Source organism: Syngnathus floridae, chromosome 15, assembly GCF_059516105.1.
Source record: "Syngnathus floridae isolate MCC-2025c chromosome 15, RoL_Sflo_1.0, whole genome shotgun sequence".
In the NCBI taxonomy this organism is placed as follows: Eukaryota; Metazoa; Chordata; class Actinopteri; order Syngnathiformes; family Syngnathidae; genus Syngnathus; species Syngnathus floridae.
Window position 1 is genome coordinate 8777955 of NC_142427.1, and position 17319 is coordinate 8795273.

Below are 17319 nucleotides of genomic sequence, written 5' to 3' on the forward strand. Positions count from 1 at the left end.
CTTTTGAAAAACTCTTATTTGACCAATATAGACATTGTAAATCAACCTTGTAATTTCAAACTTAAGAACTACCCTGTAAGAATGAGTCATCTTGGATAAGACTACAGAACGAAAGATCCTTTTTGAGCAATTCAATTGGCCTTTTCATAGATTTAAATGTTCCTCTGCGGTTGGGTAAATGCTCCGGACCTAAACTGACCTTTGCAGTGAATTAAGATGAAGCAAATACTGAGCATAACTTTTTGTTTGGTAGCAGAAACTTCGAGCCATTTCAACTTTCTGGTTAGCAGCTAGCATGAAACTGTGCTGACGTCATGGTTAAAATGGTGGGCGATACAAAAGATGAGGGAGAACTACTGTACAAAGCAGTTCTGTTCCTTACATCACCCAGATATGAGAATTCATCCTAAAGCATCTGACATTGCGGCCTTTCTCTTAAACAAGAACCTCTTTGTCTGTGTAGAATGACAAAACGGCCATGAACTCAAATTCTTTTATTTTGTCCGATGTTTTAGCGTGATAACGTCAGTGCATTTGTAAAATTTACATTCTGCGATGTCCTCATTCTGTCAATCATGGATTTAAATCGTCTTAGATGTGAAACAAGCCTTCATATTAGAACAATAGATCTCCAAGAATCGTACAGTTGCAAAAATAATCTCCTTGCCATCTCGGTGGTGTGTTTTATCGTGCCCTTCTGTCACATGATGAAGTTCTTTCCTACTTCAGCTTGAAAATCGTCACAACGTAATGTCTGAAAGTCCTTACTGAAGGAACCTTTCATTCTTTCAAAGTCAGCTGCACGCGCTGGGAATGTTAAAGCAGCTTCTGCCACAAATAAGATATAGTCTGTGCACTGTGCCCAATTGATGACAAGATCTTTTAAAAAAAATAATAATAATAATCTTTATTTCAGAGAGATGCCAAAAAATTAACTCTCCCCACCGAAACAAATTTCCATCACTGCGCCCTGCGTCACTGTTTGTTGATGAGCTGAAAACGTACAATAAAATACTTGTCGCAATTCAGTCGGGAATAGACGTGTGTTTGTGACCCACATTGAAATGTCACACTAACTGCATAGATGAATGAACACAATGGCGGGCAGATGCTGTATTACCAAAACACCAAACAATGTTTGAATAGGGCATACACTAAGCTGACAAAACAACACGAGCAAAAGATGACCTACTTTGCGCATTTACAAAATGTAAACAAGCCGATTTATTTCTTTCCCAATTATGGCAACCCAGTAATCCAAAATAAATGTAATTAATGATCTCAATCACTTTACGTTTCCCAGGTTGTCAAGCAACTAGGAAGTCTGGGATCCCGGCCCCGAGAGAAATCCCATCTTCAATAACAAGGGACCGCATTTCCTTGCGAGACCAGTTGAGGAGCTCTTCCACTAAGAGGATTGTTTCCAGTGCCAGCACTTCCAGCCTCTCCACCCTGGCAAAGCAAACCCGTAGTTCGACAAAGTGTCGGGGAGAAGCAGAAGGCCAGGAAAGGGGCCTCCTGGAATGTCAGGTTAAGGAGCTGTTGGCTGAAGCCAAGGCTAAAGACTTGGAGATCAGCAATCTCCGCACGGAGCTGCAACGCTGCCAAAGTCAAGCTTCCCCGTTGCCGTCACCTGTCTCACCTCAAGATCTTTCTACAGACGGAAAGCTCACAGAGGCTTTTGCACTGGTTCAAGAGCTGAGGGAAAAGAATGCAAAGTTTCAGAAAGAGCTAGCAAATCTCAGAGAGGAGAACCAAGGGCTAAAGAGAAGGCTCCTCTGTTTTGAGCCTTTACCATTAGCACCTCAGAATGGCCTGCCGTCAGTTTCCAGCCCAACAACCAGTCCCATGAAAACATCAGTCTCCTCCGGTTCTGCCAAGGACTCACCTTCACCCGACTCGTCGGAGTTTGAGAAGATCCCACGTTCAGGATCCACTTGCAGCAATGTCAGTAGCGAAGCCACGGCGGGTGGACGAGATTTGTCGGTACAGAGTCTGACGGAACAGATACACAAGATGGAGGAAAACCACCACAGCACTTCAGAGGAGCTCCAAGCCACTCTGCAGGAGCTGGCTGACCAGCAGCAAGTGGTGCAAGAACTGACGGCTGAGAACGAGCGTCTAACTGAGGAGAAACGACTCCTGCAGACTTCGCTCCAGCAGCAGAGAGAACGTTTGGAGCTGGTCTCCCAGAAGAATGAGGCGCTGGCTATTCGACTTCAGGAGCAAGCCCAGAGGGAGGACGAGATCAGGACGCAAGGTCCTCGACTCGTCGAACTCGAGCAAAGGTACGCCGAGCTGGTGGAGAGCTCGCGTTTCGAACGGGAGAAGCTGGTGAACATCCAGCAGCAGTTAACCGGCAGCCTACGAGCTCTCGAGGAGGAGCACCAGGAGGCCCAAGGTCAGGTGCATGGCCTGCGAGAAGAAATGGACAGGCTACATGGCCAACTCAACCGTGAGCTGGAAGCCGGAGGTCAAGCCGCACAGTTGGCAGAAGAGCAGAAAGCCACGGTTGATTGTCTCAGAGTGGAAAATAGTCGGCTGAAGGCACAGGTGGACATCGAGAGGCAGAAGGTGGCTGAGCTGAAGACCGTGCAGAGCGCCGGCGATAGTACAGAGTTGCAGAATCTACTCAAGACGGCCCGTGCCGAGAGAGACCGACTGGAGCTGGAGCTGACTGAGCTGAGGCGGGACCTGCTGCAGGCCCAAGATGAGACCGAGCACGTACAAGCCAGCATCTCCAAGGTACGTGGAGTATGGTCTTCAGTACGAATCTGCAGTCGGCATTTCTGTTCACATCCTGAATTCAAAATGGCCGCACAGGTGAATGCCAAAGGCCAGCAGGTCCAGGAGAGAGCTGAGATGAGGGAGGAGGAGCTCACCAAGCGTGTGAGTGCCTTGGAGGAGGCGGGCTTGCTGGCTGACAAACAAGTGAAGGACATGAAGGAGACCATCTTTGAACTGGAGGACCAGGTGGAACAACAGCGGGCCATCAACCTACACACAAATCAAACAGTCCTCGACTTGGAGAGTACGTTTTCCATCATATTCTATTTTTTTCGAGCTTCAGTGTTGAGACCTTCAATTTGTGTTTGCAGATCTCGCTAAAAAATTAGAGGAGCAGAAATTCGAAGCGGAACGACAACTGAAACTTTTTAGCAGGCAGATGAAGGTAAGCGTGCTTGGGGGAAGATTGCGTGTCACTTTTATTTTGGATAAACCTCTTTTTCGAGCAGATGTGTCTTTTTATTTTCTTACAGGAAGAAAAAGATGAATGGCGTCGGTTCCAGGCCGATCTCCAGACAGCCGTGGTGGTTGCCAATGATATCAAAGTGGAAGCTCAACAGGAGCTCCGGACACTCAGAAGACAGCTGCAGGAGGAGCAAGATCGTAGCGCCAAGCTTTCTTTAGACCTGGAATCCCTGCAAGGTGTTCGGTACGATAGTCGCATCTCACACGCCTCCATAGCACTGCTGCCAAGTTAAAAATGTATCTTCTATCCCTAACAGATTATTAGGCGTTATTTAGTTCTCATTTTTTTTATCATACAGGATGAAAATATTTCAGGATTTGGTTCCTGGGATTTATCCGAGTTGACGTTTCGTGCTTTTTTTAAGCTGCTTTCCTCCTTTACACTGACCACTGCCTGGCAAAGACACTTTGACCTCACTATCCACAACCACTGTGCATGGAATCTTTTTTAATTTTTTTACGAATTTATAAACTGATGCAGCATCCAACAATTGACATTTAATTAAATCTATTTAGGAGTCTTTGTTCTGATGCCAGGCAGTCGTGTGCTTTTATTTCGAACTAACCATTAGCTTTTATTCACATACTATAACGGATTCAACAAGGGCTAACTCATTATTTCTTTGGCAACTTGTTCTTAGCCATGTTGCGTCCCGCCATTGTGTGAACCATCAAGCCTTCCATTCATGTCAATGTTCAAAGCCGCCTCACAATTGTTTTTAAAATTGCGTGCCGTCCCTTATAAATATACGACATGGCTAGTTATCGGGTAAAAGGCCAAGATTAGCTGTTACGCTACATCCGTTCCCCCACCTCCAGCAGCACCATTTGATGCCTCACAAAGATGTCTTTTGGAAAAGTCCAGGTGAGTTCCCTGCCCTGTTCTCCTGCCTCTGCTAGCTTGCTGCTACTGATGCTGCTCTCATCACAACTCCCAATTTCTCACCTTCAGCTCGTTTGACTTCTGTCTTTCACTACAGACTGGCTCAAGGCACTGTAGGACTATTTTTTTTTGCAAAGCTTTTCTTCATTCTATTCAAATGAATGTCTCTTGCGCCACCTGCTGTTGTGTGTTGGAATAAGCCCTAGTTAGCTGTTGTGCGCAGCATGGCCGGATGTATTTTTCAGGCAATGCATCAATGATCCTGATTGGATGGCAGCTTTATCGTTAGATAGTTGTTAATGATTTATGCATGAGGTAGTATTTTGGTCTTAAGTGAGTATTATGGTCTCTAAATTCCAATTACAGTGTAAAAAAAATTGTTGATCCCTGTCTTTTTGTTTTCAGAATTGTCCCAGGAGCAACTTTTGATACCAAGACCGCAGTCGAAGGACACTAAGTGATGTTTAAGCACCTTGTGAAGATCGGAGTCAGTCGATATTGCCGCACTTAAGTTATTAGTTGGAAAAGAAAAATGGTAATCCACAAGCATCCGTGCAAATTGTGTACGCTTTGTTTAGCAGCATAAATATGGCTGTTTATATTTTCCACGTCTTTGAAAGTTTTTTTATGCTTTTGTAGTTTTTTTTCTCTCGATGTACTTCAATGTACTGCGTTTGTAATTTTCTTTTGTGATATTTGATATTTTTCTTAAATTGCAAAGTTAAGTGTGCCTTTTAAAGATGAGTTGTTGTTTTTGTTATGTATAAAAAAGTGTTTTAATTTCCTAAAAGCACCTGTCATCACACACTGTTTGTGGTTCTCAACCATTTTACTAGAAAATACGTACATTATTAAATACTATTGTATTGTCATGATAAATGTTGGACTGAGGATTACACATATTAGATAAAAACTTTTTTTTCTGTCTATTTTTGGGCTATGGAGACTAAAAACAGTGGACCTGATTGACCAACCTAAGAATGACCTTTTTAAAATCTTCTAAAACGTTCAAAATAGGTTTAATGAATGGCTTTTAAATTTATAGATGAAGACATAATGGTGTTTGAAAAATCCTACAATTTTATATAACATTGAAATACAGTAAAAGAAATCAGTTGTATTTTGAGGAATATTTATTTATGTATTTATATTGTGTGACAAATATGATCATTGTTTTTAGAACGGTTGGTAAATAAGGTCCAATGCATTTAGTCTCTGCGGTCTAAATTAATGTAATGCCGTATTTTGCCAGTAGATGGCGCTATGTAACACCATATCGTGAACCGGCCGCATTAACGAGGGTTTATTTACTTTGTGTGCTGTCCTATGTGCTCATCCAGGATTACCTGTTGCCAAAATTTAGATTACGTTTATAAATTTTAAAAAATTGCATTAACAAGCAAATTTTCCAGTTATCCTACTGTCTTTATTATTAAATGATGGCCATATCAGAAAGACCAGTTTAACTGTGCTCCATTACACTGAAAGGGTTTGTTTACAAATATGAAAATGTCAATTAGGTTTGTCTTATATGAGCCAAATACTACCCATGGAGAGTTTAATACTTCTACGGGCCACATGGTTACAGGATCTCAGGTTCCACTTGGAATTCCATTCGTTGTCCTGATTTATTGTCTTTTGTATAATAGCAAAACTGTGATACCTGCCCCCCCTCACAAAATACTTTCTCTTATTACTAATTCCAATCAACAACACAACAATTTCGACAGAGGTCATGTGTTTACATTGTAATTAATAAAGCCATACATGAGGAAGACCACAAAGACTGCATCCATGCTCGTATAAATCTGTCAATCTTAACGATTCACAAATAAATTATATCATGCCAGTAGATATGTGCTCCTGTGTCATTTTGGAGTCCAGCGTTCTAGTCATTAAAATCTTTCAACCAAGTTCAAAATACATCTGGAGCAGCCAGTTTTACGATTGTATTCATTGTGTTTGTCAGGTCTCAAGGGGATGATTTAAAACTGCACACCACAAACAGCCGTAAATGTTGCGGTGTGATCCCGAGCCCACCCACTGACGTCAACGGCGATGCCAACACGGAACCAGGAGCTCCTGTCAAGTCCCCCATGAAGTCATCTGATACTGGTGGACAGAGTGAGCAACCCGCAGCCATACAATACCACTATATATACTTTTTTGAAATATTTTTGTGTACACTTATGTTTCTCAGATGGACCAGGCCTGACAGTTCAAATCCACAGCTCACCAAGAAGTCCTCTAAGTGGAATCCCAATGCGCACAGCACCTGCAGCTGCAGTTTCACCTATCCAGGTTAGCACAATTAAGCCCCAAACTAAATTAGTAATGTAAAAAAAAAAAAAAAAAAAATCTGACCCAATTTGATCTGTTTTATTTCTCACAGAGGCCGTCGAACATAAAGCCACTGTCCAAGTTGTTGGAAAAAAGAATCAATCATGGAGACTTTGTTCGTCCTCACGGTACATAACAGATAATCCTAATTAGTTTTTAATGTGTTGTTATTGTAATTATTATTCTTAGTATTTGGACAGCCACAAATGTTAGCTTAAACACAAATCATAGGTGGCGGCTAGTATTCTGGCAACACTAAAAGGTCAGGTGTATTTTGGTGTCACGGTCTGTCAAGTAAAAAAAGATTTTCAATCTTTAGGAAGGTAGCTTTATGTTTTTTTGTTCCAGGGAGCAAATGCGGTTACTTATCTTGTATGATCATATTACATGTTGCTACTTCCGTCTGCATGACCTCAGGCATACAACAACTCACTCCATATTGTCTTTAGAGCCGACCTGATGTTTACTATATCCTGATTCCTATTCACCCTATTTTCATTTTGCTTTTTTTTCCCTCTTGTCTGATAAACTGTCAAATAAATAATCAGTCTAATCTCTACGACCTCCGATTGTGCAGGTAAATTTTCAGGTGGAAGAGAGGAGACAAAAAGCAACATCCTGATGAGGAAGAGTCCATCTCTAGAGTCAATATTCAAAAGTCCTGCTTCTCTGAGAAGCCGTGCATCATCTTTTACCTGCAACCAGGCCAACAGTATGTTCAGGTGAGTTATCAAATATTCCCGCCATGAAATCTTGGTAGAATAAAAATAAGAAATTAAGATTTATAGGAAATTTAAGACAACCTGGTGGAAAAAAAGAAATGTTGACTTCCGCAATCATCATTGTACACAACTACACAACAAACTGATGAATAACTAGTTTTCAAAACAGAGGCTAATTAAAAACTGTTCAAATATCTAAAAATGAAATATTGAAATCAAATATTTAAAAATAAAATTGATTTTAAAAAAATGAATGGTATTAAAAATTGCTAACAATAGCTCTATTTTAATTTGAAATTTTGGAATTGACATGAAATCGATGCACAATTTTTCTTCGCGGGCCACCTAAAACGATATGGCGGGCCGTATCTGACCCCCAGGCCTTGACTTTGACACCTGTGCTGTACCTGATAACTTTTAAGGTCAACGACCATATAGACATTGTGTCCAAGTTTTGAAAACCCCTATGTTGTCACAATGAGTCTACTTCAACTTCGCCATCCCCGCGTCTAGACACACCCTCAGTAATCAAACTGTTGACATCGATAACCCGTCTCAACCGATCCCATATTTCCCAATTGATTCATTAAGAGAATATTAAAACCTCCTGCAGTGTTTTCCCTCGGACAATCATTGGCAGCGAAGTGTTGTGATTGTACGTCCTTATTAAGACCTTCCAAACAGCAGCGTGTTATTATGACTGTTTTTGGTATGGTCCTCCAGGATGATTATGCAACTAATATACATTGGTGATGAATGTGTCCGCATGACTGGAAAATTTTTTCAATGCTAAGCGACGTCTAAAAGAGACTAATGAATTTAACAGCCAAGTGGCGCAACACCATTTTGAGATCAACGACCGGGCGTCGTGGTCTTCCCATGGCTCCGGCTGCAACACAAACACCACGGAGATGACCTTGGGAACAATATTCGTGTCGTCGGAAAGCGCAGTTCATGTACCGTGTGTGTATGTTTCATCTTGTTTATTTTTTTTATTGATTTTTACGCCATTGCAAAAGCATCCCATTCATTTGGAGGGAGCATTAACTTCAAGGCTGTAATCTAATGACAATATTTGCATTTATACATTTAACTCAAATAGACTTATCTGTTTTATCGCACCATCTGTGTGTCTCTCACTGTGCACTTGTGGTTTGTGTTTCCCTCGTGACGGTGTGGAAAGTACGGACCCCTTGGCTGCACTCGCGCGGGAGTATGGGGGATCTAAGAGGAACGCTCTACTGAAGTGGTGCCAGAAGAAAACACAAGGCTATCCGGTAGGGATCACAGGCTAAAGATCTTTCTCACGTCCGAGTTGAGCCCAGTCGGGGTCGGATCGTGCTTTTCGCCGCATTGCTGTTAATTACGTTTGTTTGCAGTTTTTCCCCCGATGGATTGAAGTTTGTTTGTCCGATTTATTGTATTAATTTGTTCCACACATCTAAAACCTGGCAGTAGCCAGTCTGTCTGTCTATATACATATAATTTAATATTATTTTTCTTTTGTATTTAAATATAATAAAAAATATACATATATGTACATATAATTTAATATTAATTTTCTTTTTTGAAAATACATATAATTTAATATTCTTTTTCTTTTTTAATGTAATATAAGAAAAAATATTAGCCAAAGTCTAAGTCTGTCTATATACATATAATTTAATATTATTTTTCTTTTTAATTTAAATATAATGTAAAAAAATATACATATATACATATAGTTTAATATTAATCTTCTCTTTTAAAATACATAATTTAATATTATTATTTTTTTTTAATATAATAAAAAATATACATATATACATATAATTTGATATGATTTTTCTTTTCTTTTTTAAATATAATTTTTTATGTCTTCAAGTTGTGCAAAGCAGACACTTCAAAAGTATTTGACAAAAGTGTGATCCGTATTTTACAAACACATTTTTTCCTTTTCTACCAAAAACGTGATTTGTGTGCATTTCAATGTGACCTCCATGAGCCAACATCTACAATACAATCATGACAAGACAGGTGATAACTACCAACTACAAATCCAGCCTGCCAGGGAATAAATATTATTAATAGGCCATAGGAGACATTTGCCTCCTCTAAAGTTTGATAGTCACACTGTGTGTGTGCGCTTGTTGATAAAACACAGAATCCTGTGTGATGACAACATGTTGCCTAATAAGGTTGACCAGCAAGCACATGCCTGATAAGATGCTGGACCATTAGACGGCCATTCACGCAAATGTGCACCATGAAACATGAGACAGCTCATAACATGGAATTTAATTTGATTTTGGGATAGAGGCAAATAAATTCAATCAGTTTAAAGCAGCTGTCTCGGAAGGCAGCGTTGATGCTTGATGTTCACAGCAAATTTAAATTTATAAAACAAGTGATGAAAAGATTTAGTAAAGTCGCAGCTGTTCTGATGTCCTCGCACGGCCTCATTCTTTAAATTCTCTTGTTCAAGACATTTTTTTTCTGAAGTATGAAGCATAATCTAAGAAGATCGGATTTTATCTGTTTTACTCTCACGCTAATCTCTTCCCTCCAGAGGCGCTTGTTGTTTCAGATGAGCTTGCCATCCGCCATCTTGGATTCTATCCCTGATAACCAGCCAGTTAAGAAACTCAACTTTCACACCAATTGTAACTTATACTTGGAGGACATTATATGAATTCCTGTTTCCTCTGAATTTGTTTGTTTACCTAATCCAGCCAGGATTAAGGAAATTGAAGCAAAATTGAAAGACAGCAAAAATGTTATTTAGGTCAAGTCTCAGATATTCCATCTGTTTGCCCCAAGCAAGGATGTCCGTGCTCATGTTTATACAATACACGTTTTACAAAAAAAAAATCTTGGTGAACCGCAAAATAGCAAAGATGACAGGTTGAAGTTACCTGGATACGAGTGACTGCTGTCACCTTTTGAGCAGAGGTAAAAGGTCAGCGTCTGATGTCACTTCAGGGCCGATACATCTCGCGAAAGGTTAAATTGTTACAGTCCAGTCACCAATTATAGTCAGTCTACTCACAAAGTGACACTGATCAGCGTGTAAAAGACAAGCAGAAGTAAAATCCGTGTTGCTTTGTCACGGCCATTTTGGACGCTGATAAGGTCAGTGCAGTTATCGTTCACAGAAACTCTTCCTGGCTCCAAACTTAAATGAACTAGTATTTAGATCAATAAAATATTTATTCTTAATTTATGGAAAGGTCCAGTTAAGTTTGACAGCGATACAAATATCCAGATTGATTTATCGATTGAAAAATACATGGGAAGAAGGACCATGAAAAAACTTATTTAATTGTAATTGCAATATGAAGGGGGCGGGGTCAAAGTATCATATGTGCATCTGGCGACCTCACAAGAGGTCAGACAAGTTTTCCATCAGGCACAAGCCTAATTATAAAATGCAACGGGAAGCGCGAGCTATTGTGAGCAGGTAGTTGTTCAGGTACAAAGCAAATCGGTGTGATTATATCTGTATACAAATCTGGATGTCACACACATACCTGAATCAATAATGGAGCGGGACACATAAGTGTGTGTGTGTTGTGTCATCATCACAAGAGCACAGTGGAGCTTGTGAACTGATTGTGTCCTATCATCTTACATGGGGCTGTGCAAACACACATGCTTATTTACCGCAAGTGTTTGAGAGTGAAAAAAAAAAACATGGTGAAAGGAGAGACAATAAGCCTACGTGCTTTAAATCATGTATTGTGGGTTGAGCCTCAGGTGAATTTATGCCTGTGTGTGTGTGTGTGTGTGTGTGTGTGTGTGTGTGTGTGTGTGTGTGTGTGTGTGTGTGTGTGTGTGTGTGTGTGTGTGTGTGTGTGTGCTCATGCATGCACGTGCACTGATCGATGAGTGAGGACCTTTTAAAAAGGTTCGGATTGACTCGACCCTAAGGGAGACAAGAACATTGAGGGGGGGGGGGGGGGGCACTCGTGGGAAATTACAGTCCAAAAGAGGTTGTTGGCACCTTGGGAATAAAGTTGACTCGAATTAATTATTATTAAAATAAATTGTGTTTAATTATCAATTCCAGCAACGCCACAAGCAAATCAATTAAACTAGATGACATCTTTTTTGTGCTCTGAGATTTTTCAGTGATAATTTCCTTGCCCCTTCCCCCCAGGGCCTCCCCAAGGAAAAAAAATCCTAGCTCTGCCACTGGTCTACAAGACATTGTTACTAAATAAGATGTTTGTGGTTTGCTTACTGGAATCCATATTTGTCTCCTGTATGTTTTTACCAGCCACTTTGATGTCCTATTTTAGACTGTAGACGCTTCTAAAATGTTTTCTCATTAACCGTAGAAGCCAAACAAAAATAAAAGCCTTATTTGTTTAAGATGGGAACAATGAGCAAAGGCTCGAAGCGTTGGGCTCAGCTGGGTCTGTCAGAGCAACAGCTCATCCGGCCCTGTCTGGGAAACACGTTTTCTCTCTCACAAACACACACAGACCCCCCCCCCAAAAAAAAAAAAACATAGAAAGACAGGAACGGACCCCCATGAGTGGAAGGAATGGAGGTCAGACACTGAATGAGAAAACAAAGTGTAAATTCTAGTCATTTGTTATACCAATTATATTCCCTCGAGGGAGCGGGGGGGGGGGGGTCAAAGGTCATGTCCAAAAGCACCTTAACAGAAGTCAGGAAGCAGGTTCTTATCTAGCCAACAACTAGGTGACATTTTCCATTCCAACCCTGACCCTTTGCTTCCGAAGTCCTGCTCCTGCCGCTCCAGGAATGCATGAACAGCCGTTTGGGTCCTTGGTGTAAACCGGCCAAAAATAATTTTGCATCACCGTTAAATAAAAGCTAAAAACCAGCAGTCCGTCCGAGTTCTACAAGAGCATAGTTTCGTCAACACCTCTTGATGTGCTGACTCCGTATTGAAAGGACTCCAAGCTTCTGTCAAATAATCCCATTAAAACAATAGCAGGAAATGATGTGCTGCGTGATTCAAGGAAAATTGGGTTATTTGATGAGCGGATAAATGGCCATAAAAAGAAAAGAGCTTGCTGTGGGGCTCCCCAGGATGGGCGTGGTTTTGGCAGACAGGAGCTCCTTTGAATGGATCGTAAAAAGAAAATCCAGGTCTACTAAAATGTGATCAACTCTCACACGTGCTGGAAGGGAGTCAAATTTTGTGACCTTCACGCAGCTTCCATTTCTGTCTTTCTTTTGTCATTTTTTTTTTTCTCCTGGTCGCTGTTGTGCTCATGGTGGTGAGGTAAAGTGATTGTCTGACAAGAAACATACCGAGCTCATCAGTCACACAAAGCTCTCAGGCTGATATCTCTCCTGCTTTCATCCATTTTGCAACCTTCCAGTTATCGTTTTTTCTATTGTCCAAAAATCAAGTTCTGTTCCTCATCACGTCCAAATTTTCCCTCTCTCTCCTGAGCCTGCCCCCAAAAAAAAAAGCCATGGCTCTGCCTTTTGTGCCAAGCTAGACACTTCCTGTCGCTTGATGCTGTGTTTGCTTTTGTGAGCCGCTCTTGCTTTTTTAGCATGCATGCCTCACTCCCGCCGAAACCGGGCAACCACTGGCCTCGATTAGCCCCGCCCACTCCGAACCATCATTTCAGACCTGATGCACATCCACGTGCGGCCCTCTCCTTATTTGTTTGTCATGATCTATCTTTGTCTCGGAGTGTCTGCATTCTGACTAACATTTAATCACTGCGTGCGTGTGTATTATGTGTCACACACACACACACACACACACACACACACACACACACACACACACACACACACACACACACACACACACATAGTTAGGGAATGAGGACTGCACACATCTGCCCCTTAGACTTGGACGCTGTGATTGATGGATGGTTTAAGGGCACAGCAACCCACGCTCACTTCATTTTACTTTTAATAATATTGCACATCGATATGAAATTTCTGTTCTTGTTAGCTATTGATAATTAAAAGTAAATGTGATTCCTGGATTGATTTCTTCAATTCAATTTGAATGATGTAAATCCATCATGACATCATATCACTTTAGGTCCTGAAGTCATCTTGTGTCTAAAATGGGGAAGTCATGCTATTTGTTAATTAGCGCAGATGCTTCCAGCAGGCTAACTGGGATATTAGAATTCGAACTTTATGGTGAAGCTCAGGTTTTGTGGTCCGAAAGTTAAGATTTTGTTTTTGCATTAGTTTCCCCAGGACCTGAGGAGCTATGTAGTTTTGGTGTCCAATCAGGTAAGCTAATTGCATTGGCCTGCAGTCACTGCTTTGGATCAATCGACTGATTAGATATTTGGAATGAAAAATCAGCTGGACTCTGCTCCTTGAGGCACAGATTGATGACCGGGCGGTCAGTAAACAAATGTCTGATCTGTCACTTGTGGTGGCGCTATAAGGCTTATTCAAAAATGTACACAAAACTCGACCTAGTTATTGAATAGGGCATATAAATACAAAAATGAAAATAAGGAATATGGGGTCGATGCTAATAACGCTTAAACTGCGTCACTGCTGCTTCTGATATCACTCATTAAGCCACCCCCCTCAAATGGATTAGTCTAGTTATGATTTTCCGTTTAATTACACTTTATAAAACCATTTTTTTTACAGCAATGATACAACTCGTGGTACGCAGGCGCCCTCTAGTGGTATGCCAAAGAATCACTTAATTAAATGTTCAAACTGTGCATACAATTACAATCAATTTTATTGATACGAAGACTCTCCTGACATATTAAGACAAGAATTAAAACCAAAATGCGCTGGCTAGCACTGGGCTATGGAGGTAAGGGAAAATTCACACAAAGGAAGACCCCCCCCATGACACACACACTATTGTTCTTCAACTGGATTTTACAGGTTTCCTACGTTTTCGACACAACGAATATGACTTTAGTGTCCTGTGAGCCCTCAGAGAAATTAGAAAGCGGAACTGAAGCAAACAACAGCTTGGAGCCAGGCTGTCCCCTCATAATAACAATAACCTGTTGTCCTTTCAAAGCGATGCTCTGCAACTTGAAACATCCGGATTCAAACTGGACGTGCTGCTGTGCACTTTCTGCACCCAGAAGACTCTGTTAACAAGAACCACCCCTCCAGGACAAAAAAAAAAACAGGCTGAAAGACCTGCATAAAAAAAAAATATTTAAATGTGACCTTCCTTAATCATGACTGTATGTACCACGCTTCTGACCTTCTCACCTGAGTGAACATGCTCCCATTCGTGTTCCTCACAGAGGGGAGATTAACAAAAGGGATCCAAGAAGATCCTGATGTCCCACCAAGACCTCTAACCTCCGTCTTTTTTTGTTTTTGGACAGAATATTGACGTAACCAACTTCAGCAGCAGTTGGAGTGATGGTTTGGCTTTTTGCGCCCTTCTGCACACATATTTGCCCGCCCACATCCCCTACCAGGAACTCATCAGTCAAGATAAGGTACAAACAAGACTTCAGGAAAACACAGAAACACGCTCGATTTGACTTTATAAATTTGTATATCTACAATACAGCATATTGCGCAATATTATTTTGACTTAGATCCAAGATCTAGTGTAGCTCACGAGCTCCTACATTCATAAGCGGACAAATCAGTTATGTATACTCTTAATGTCACAAGGGTTGTTTGTGACTCTTTCAGATTTTTTTTTTCCGTAAATTAATCAAATAAACCTCGAGGGTATCTACTGTACAATCTCTTCTAAACCGCAATCAAGCATTCAGCACTCATATCTAAGGAACTTTTGTTTTTGTTCCCACTGTTAAACTATGCTACATACTTTCTTGATAAAGTTTTTTTTTTAAAGTTCGGAGGGATCCAAAGATTGTTGCTAGTCACATGGTCGGAGCAGCATACCGTGGCTTGCTGCGTTAAAACAAAAAAGTCGGTACTTTTTCATCCTAAGTGACGAATGAGTCGGGCGCGTTACATTAAGTTGATGACGGAGACAAGGCGCTGCCACCGTGCTGAATAATTCAATAGACGGGAGTTGACTTTAATAACTCTTGCTGAGTGACTTCACCCTCGAGGCCCAAACAGCCAAGCAGCTCTTTCCAGTGTAATCCGTCCTTCCACTAATCCCATTACGGCCCCTCTCGCCCTTTATCATCAGATGTTTTTACCCAAGATTGTAATCGATGGCCTGGAGTTTTAGGTAGGAAACAGGGAAAGGTGCTCTTTTCCAGCCATGACTAGATGAGAATTGATTTAGTAATATTGATAGTGGAGTAGTTTATCATCCAAAACGGTGCAGGCAGTTTGAAGGCAAACATGATGAGTTCAGATGCTAGCTCGCTTCAGTTTATGGCATAATTGGGGAGAGAGTGCAGGACACTTTCAAAATGGTGCTTGAGATTACAACATGGGACATAAATGACTTGTTACACATAGGAGGACGTTATTGCTTTTTAAAGAAAATCTGGTTTGCAATTTTTATACTGTCTAGTTTAGCCCTGATGTGAACTTTTCAACTGAGATAAAAAAAATATCTATTAAAGAATCTACTAAAAATGTATCCAGTTTTGTGTGTGCATTTTCGCAAGACAATGTGTGGTGTAGAAATGTGATATTGTAATTAATTTTACCTTTAGATCCGGAATCTGACGCTGGCTTTTCAGGCCGCCGAGAGTATTGGCATCAAAACTTCCCTGGTGAGTAGAAATGGCACAAGACAGTTTTATTTAATAGGTTTAAAAAATAATAATAATAGGTTTCACTTAAGAACAGTCAAATGGACTATATTTCCTTTCTGATGGAATAACAAGTTATTTTTGACCTTTTTGTTTTTAAGAGTCAAAATGTCCGACCAAGCATATCCCTACTCAGTAATAGTATATAAAATAATTTTCCCAAGAGTTTATGGTATTAAACATTAACTGGACTTCCTCTTGCTATGTCATCCTCCTCCTGATATCTTCCACAACAACCTTGAATTCTTCCACCAAACAGTTTAGTCTGACTTCCTTCAAACCGTCCTAATCTGTTTTATCGGGACTACGGGAGTCGGCCCTTTGCGTCTCTTTGACAGCATAAAAACGTTTGAAATGCCTGAAATGTAAATCTGTGCATTCATGTTGAATGTTTCTTTAGCTACTTTCAAAGATGGGTTCATAGGAAGTGCGCATGTTGAAGAGACGGACGGGCTTTGTGATTTAAACACAGTACATAAATCAGTGCAACAGCTCATTTATTTTGTATCTGCAAAAAGCCAGAAAGACCCCCACGAGGACTGCGTAATGTGAAAGAATGTTCCATCTTGACCACAGTAAAAAAAAAAAAAAATGCTACATAGATTGGAAATGTTCATCTTTTCATTTTAAAAGGGAACACGGGAGGCTGCGATTAAATTTAAACTGGATTTCAAATCAATTTTTTCTTATAGGATATGTTCCAGACAGTTGCCATCATACAAATTTTATGAAATCTATCAACTGTTATTAAATTATATTTTTTACTTGTATAAAAAAAATAATACAATACAACTTTATTTAAATATTTCACTTTGCATTTGCTCTGGGCAGAACATCGAGGAGCTGATGCAGACAGACAGGCCCGACTGGCAGAGCGTCATGCAGTACGTCTCTCAGATCTACAAGTACTTTGAGACCTGATCGGCACGATATTCACCTTACTGGCAAATTTCGACTCCTGCCTGGTGCTGGACACTCGAGCCCATGTGTTTAAAAAGTGTACATGATTAAATGTTTTATTTTTTCTTTTCTACATCAAGTCACTCAGCTTTGCATAGCTAACCTATTGTGAGCAATAAAAAAAATAACAACACTGTGGCAGCATTTAATATTTAAAATGTGTGTTAATTCCAAAACATTATTTATGTACGTGCATCTTGAGGTGTAATTGTGGACCAATATTTTCTATTTTAAGCTGTTGCATTAATAAAGGAATGTCAATTTTGGTGCATTATTGACGTTTATTTAAAACAGGCTGTCTCGAGGGTAAAGAGGGCTGAAATTGGTTCAGCTGATTGTCCCAGAAATCAGATATTTTAATGATTGACGGCTTTTTTATCAACAAGTCGTTAGGGAAAGTGCACTTTTGGTCACTGTAGCTCATTTGCACGAGGAGATCGTCACGTCATAGAAGTAGAAACGTGTCGTGCGCGTGTGTTTGGAT

At 40.5% G+C, this 17319-nt stretch overlaps 2 protein-coding genes across 7 annotated transcripts in view; one reads left to right on the forward strand and one right to left on the reverse strand.

The window, feature by feature from the left end:
- specc1 (sperm antigen with calponin homology and coiled-coil domains 1) overlaps nt 1-17100 on the forward strand; it is a 29537-nt gene extending 12437 nt beyond the window's left edge. For 3 of the 5 annotated variants that reach the window (XM_088399621.1, XM_088399622.1, XM_088399626.1), the window contains 13 exons: nt 1304-2745; nt 2824-3031; nt 3099-3172; nt 3261-3436; nt 6105-6259; nt 6336-6436; nt 6528-6603; nt 7053-7197; nt 8024-8164; nt 8381-8474; nt 14508-14624; nt 15777-15836; nt 16707-17100. In XM_088399621.1, coding sequence (XP_088255747.1) covers nt 1304-2745; nt 2824-3031; nt 3099-3172; nt 3261-3436; nt 6105-6259; nt 6336-6436; nt 6528-6603; nt 7053-7197; nt 8024-8164; nt 8381-8474; nt 14508-14624; nt 15777-15836; nt 16707-16796 — 2879 coding nt within the window. In that variant the 3' untranslated portion in view covers nt 16797-17100. The remainder of the gene's footprint in view (nt 1-1303; nt 2746-2823; nt 3032-3098; nt 3173-3260; nt 3437-6104; nt 6260-6335; nt 6437-6527; nt 6604-7052; nt 7198-8023; nt 8165-8380; nt 8475-14507; nt 14625-15776; nt 15837-16706) is intronic. The other 2 variants (XM_088399623.1, XM_088399625.1) reach the window with 1 other exon arrangement.
- The window catches only part of zswim7 (zinc finger, SWIM-type containing 7), a 33192-nt gene that overhangs the window by 3514 nt on the left and 12359 nt on the right, over nt 1-17319 (reverse strand). Inside the window, exons 6-7 of one of the 2 annotated variants that reach the window (XR_015863263.1) lie at nt 15771-15833; nt 14605-15480 (exon numbers count right to left, since the gene is read on the reverse strand). The exons of the other annotated variant lie outside the window; for it this stretch is intronic. The gene's annotated coding sequence lies outside the window, so the exon portion shown is untranslated. Of the gene's footprint in view, nt 1-14604; nt 15481-15770; nt 15834-17319 lie in introns of those variants that run through there. 2 annotated transcript variants of the gene reach the window in all.